The sequence below is a fragment of the Canis lupus genome, chromosome X (genome assembly GCF_048164855.1).
Source record: "Canis lupus baileyi chromosome X, mCanLup2.hap1, whole genome shotgun sequence".
NCBI lineage: Eukaryota > Metazoa > Chordata > Mammalia > Carnivora > Canidae > Canis > Canis lupus.
In genome coordinates, this window is record NC_132876.1 from 66743066 (window position 1) to 66748112 (window position 5047).

Consider the following 5047-nt stretch of genomic DNA (forward strand, 5'->3'; position numbering starts at 1 on the left):
TCGGGACTCCAGGATTACACCCTGGGCTGAAGGCAGACGCTTAACCACTGAACCACCCAGGCATCTCTCAGATTTGATTTAAGAATAGATTCCAGCATTTGAAACAACATTTTTATATCTGTGACAACACACTTTTCAGAAACTCCTAAATATAAATATAATTTTCCTATCTATGCAAATGGATCTTTTTAATCGTCGAAGTCCCAATCAATGTTTAATGTCAATGTTTATATTTGTTCTCTTAGATTTGAAAAACATGTAAGTCCAAACTTTGTCATAAATATGTTTATGTCAACCACTTGCTGTTAAGGTTTTTTTTTTTTTTTTTTTTTCATTTCTCATTGCTCTCTCTCTTTCAAAACTACTTACATACATTATACACATTTTCTGGTTTATTTTCATTAAAGTGTATACTCTATGTAGGGCCAGATAGAGATATCTTTCAACATTATTTAAAAGCTAATGAAATCAGATAATTCAAAGCAATCAATATATAGTAAAGTTAAAATTACTTTGGCAAGGTCATAGACATTTTTAGAATCAGCTTTATTTATCAATGAATCTCTGAAGAAATGTCACTTCCTCAGGGTGCCTTGTGCATCTAAGACAGAAACACATGTCCCCTCCCCAGCACATTCTATCCTTCTACCTGGTGTTTTTTTTCTCTGTAGCAATTTATCTTCACTGACACTCTATATTATTTGTTAATAGATTCTAGGCCTATGTTCCCAAACTTGATCTGATTTGTTCACTGATATATCCCCAATTCCTCCATAGTGGCTGGCACACAGTAGTAGTTTGTTACATGTTAAATCAAAGTATGAAGACCCTAGAAGTTGCCTAATGCCTAGTATGACTGTCCAATAATCAGATTCACCAGTGGCGCGGAAACACATTACAGTATAAGACATCTAAAAGTGAACAACTTTTTTTGAGATTTTTCCAGCCGTTTCCTCCTTCAACGTGGTAATTAAAGCTCACTGACCTGGAATTAGCCTCCATTTATCAACTTTTGGTCAGTGAAGAGGTTTCAGAGAAAATAATACAATTATCAATCAGTAAACGGAAGAGGGGGAAGACAAAGGGGAAATATTAAGCGGTGGCCTCAATGGGGCATTCCCGGGCCAGATGTCCCGACTCGCCACAACGGTAACAGTTGACTTCACTCGTTTTGCTGCAGTTGATGGCCACGTGGCCTGTCTCGCCACAACGGTAACACTTAACTTGGGTGCAGTCTTTCTGAATGTGGCCATATTCACCGCAAGAGTAGCACTTCTGCTCTTCCTGACGGTCACAATCACGAGCCAGATGGCCTGGTCGGCCACAAGTGTAACAGCACTGCTCTCTCTCTCTTTTAGGCTCAATACAGTCTTTAGCGATGTGGCCACTTCTCCCACAGTTGTAGCAGATGTCCTCGAGAAGGTCACAATTCTTAGCATGATGACCAGACTTACCACAGCGGTAACAGATGTCAGGTAGGTTGGTGGAACTGCACGGAGAACCTCTGCCACGGCCTCTAGCTCCGCGCCCTCGACTCCCTCCTACTCTAGGGCATCCCCTGGCCCAGTGGCCAGAGCGTCCACACCTGAAACATTCTTTACTGCTCATGGTGGCAGTGAGATCTTAGGGTGAGCGGGCCCACCACTGCCCCGGAGGCTCAGACGCAACTCCCCTTAGGGCGGCTTAGAAACAAGTGGCCGTTTTTCTCTAGGGGCCTCAGCAACGTCACACAAGGTTTGCGTATGGCCCCAATTATGTGTCACCGGCATTCCAGCTGCCCTTCCCCCCCTGACTTTTTCTATCCTTGAAGCCAAAAGCAGGGCTGAGTGTTGGTGTTTTTTAAAATGATAAACACTTGGATCTTTAAGTTTGTTTGAATCCCTCCCAGTCCAGAAAATATACCCTGTACGGTTCCTTGTAATTAAGAGTTAGGTCTTCTTTGTGATCTAGTGGATGACGTTTTTGTATATTCCCTACGTACATACGAAAAATCTGTATGAGATTAATCTAGTAAAGGAAAGAAATTATAGCAAATTAGACTAACGTCCTTTTTGTTTTAAAAAATAAAATACAAATGTTCATAAAGATATAAGTAAGGTATGTAAGGTAGAAAAAATCTTTAAAATGCCACGGTAAGGGGCACCTGGGTGGCTGAGTCAGTTAAGCGCCATAGGCTCAGGTTATTATCACTGGGTTCCTGGATCCAGCCCCCAGTCAGATTCCCTGCTTAGCGCAGGATCTGCTTCTCCCTCTGCCTCTCCCCCTGCTTCCTGCTCTCTCCCTCTCTCTCTGTCAAATAAATAAATAAAATCTTTAAAAATAAATAAGAGACATCCCATGTGGCTCAGCGGTTTAGCTCCGACTTCAGTCCAGGGTATGATCCTGGAGTCTCAGAATCGAGTCCCATGTCAGACTTCCTGCGTAGAGCCTGTTTCTCCCTCTGCCTGTGTCTCTGCCTCTCTCTCTCTGTCTCTCATGAATAAATAAATAAAATATTTTTAAAAAATTAAAAATAAATAAATAAATAAAATGCCACAGTGGGATTTACTCACAATCTTTCATATTTTATTGAAGGAATCCTAGTTTTCAACATAATCATCACCACTTAAGTTAAAAAACATAACAGGGGTGAAGCAGTCAGTATAAAGAACAGATTATTAATTGGAAAATAAGTTATACAACCATAATTTAAAATTGGACACATTTCCTCTTTATTGTTTTCTAAATTGTTTGTCTTATATAAACTACATCAAGATTTACGGACATGTTCATTTATATAGATATACAAATAAGTATGGAATATTAGACACTGAAATATCAACCATAGCTATTTTGGGTTTTTATGATTGAATACAATTTTTTTCTTTGTATTTTCCTTCCCTGTACTTTACTATTTTTGAAATGAGTTTAGTTTGTTGGTAATTTAAAAAACTCACAATAAATATTTTTCTTTAAGTTACTAGTTAACTATATGTTTTGCATCTGAATTTTTATCAGACAGGCAATACAAACATATTTGGTAAAACACAGACATAAGAATCGCATGTGTAGCCGTTGGTCTTTATTTTCAAAATGACTTGGTTGGAATGTGCCACCAGTTCCATAAATGCAATGACAAAGATAAATATTTTCTTTTTTATTTACTTTTAGTTTTTAAATTTTTTTATTGGAGTTCAATTTGCCAACATATAGCATAACACCCAGTGCTCATCCCGCCAAGTGCCCCCCTCAGTGCCCATCACCCAGTCACCACAAACCCCCGCCCACTTCCCCTTCCACTGCCCCTTGTTGATTTCCCAGAGTTAGGTGTCTCTCATGTTTTGTCACCCTCACTGATATTTTCACTCATTTTCTCTCCTTTCCCTTTATTCCCTTTCACTATTTTTTATATTCCCCAAATGAGTGAGACCATATAATGTTTGTCCTTCTCTGATTGACTTATTTCACTCAGCATAATACCCTCCAGTTCCATCCACGTCGAAGCAAATGGTGGGTATTTGTCGTTTCTAATGGCTGAGTAATACTCCATTGTATACATAGACCACATCTTCTTTATCCATTCATCTTTCGATGGACACCGAGGCCCCTTCCACAGTTTGGCTGTTGTGGACATTGCTGCTATAAACATCAGGGTGCAGGTGTCCCAGTGTTTCACTGCATCTGTATCTTTGGGGTAAATCCCCAGCTGTGCAATTGCTGGGTCATAGGGCAGATCTATTTTGAACTCTTTGAGGAACCTCAAAGAGTTCAAAGCCACCATTTTCCAGAGTGGCTGTACCAGTTCACATTCCCACCAACAGTGCAAGAGGGTTCCCCTTTCTCCACATCCTCTCCAACATTTGTTGTTTCCTGCCTTAATTTTCCCCATTCTCACTGGTGTGAGGTGGTATCTCATTGTGGTTTGGATTTGTATTTCCCTGATGGCCAGTGATGTGGAGCATTTTCTCATGTGCTTGTTGGCCATGTCTATGTCTTCCTCTGTGAAATTTCTGTTCATGTCTTCGGCCCATTTCATGATTGGATTGTTTGTTTCTTTGCTGTTGAGTTAATAAATTCTTGATAGATCTTGGATACTAGCCCTTTATCTGATAGGTCATTTGCAAATATCTTCCCCCATTCTGTAGGTTGTCTTTTAGTTTTGTGGACTGTTTCTTTTGCTGTGCAGAAGCTTCTTATCTTGATGAAGTCCCAATAATTCATTTTTGCTTTTCTCTTGCCTTCATGGATGTATCTTGCAAGAAGTTGCTGTTGCCAGGTTCAAAAAGGGTGTTGCCTGTGTTCTCCTCTAGGATTTTGATGGAATCTTGTCTCACATTTAGATCTTTCATCCATTTTGAGTAAAGATAAATATTTTCAAAAATTAATGAATGTTTACAGCCAAAAAGCATGAGCTGTTGCCATATATACATAGTAATGAAAAGAGTTTTATTCCTAACAATTAAATGATGCTGCATAAATGGTTGCAAAAGGCAAAAATTCTCTCTGTGGTTCAAAACTTGATATATACGTATTAAATTAACCTTATTAATTATCACATTTATATCTCCCTTAAGGTTTATACTTTTATAGAAGTAATATATGTCCATAGCTTAAGTATTGATTTTCAAACAATTTTAAGACATGAAGATATGCATATTACATCACAATAGAAGATATGTGTGTTAGAACTCAAAAAATTTAAGAAAAAAATTTACTTTTAATGTGTGCAATGCACTTTGATGTTTTTTATTTTAGATATTAAAAGAATCATTTATTTATGCCAATAAATTTGATAACCTAATAAAATGGACAAATTTCTTATAATACACAAACTACCATAACTTGATACAACTAGATACAACTAGAAAATCTAACAAGTTCTCTATCCATTAACTATTTTTTTTTTAATTTAGGGATGCCTGCATTGGCACCTGTCTTCGGCCCAGGACATGATCCTGAAGACCTGGATCGAGTCCCACATCGGGCTCCCTGCATAAAGCCTGCTTCTCCCTCTGCCTATGTCTCTGCCTCTCTCTGTGTGTCTCTCTTGAATAAATACATAAGACCT

At 38.5% G+C, this 5047-nt stretch overlaps 1 protein-coding gene across 1 annotated transcript; it reads right to left on the reverse strand.

Moving 5' to 3' along the window:
* Positions 1-912: 912 nt before the first annotated feature.
* Positions 913-1705, reverse strand: ZCCHC13 (zinc finger CCHC-type containing 13). Its single transcript, XM_072817631.1, has one exon. It carries the CDS (start codon positions 1606-1608, stop codon positions 1093-1095), a length of 516 nt encoding a protein of 171 aa, XP_072673732.1. The 5' UTR covers positions 1609-1705; the 3' UTR covers positions 913-1092.
* Between the last annotated feature and the right edge of the window lie 3342 nt (positions 1706-5047).

What these genes read in the sequence shown, in the direction of transcription:
- ZCCHC13 (XM_072817631.1), bottom strand. Translation starts at nt 1,608, where the DNA reads ATGAGCAGTAAAGAATGTTTCAGGTGTGGACGCTCTGGCCACTGGGCC.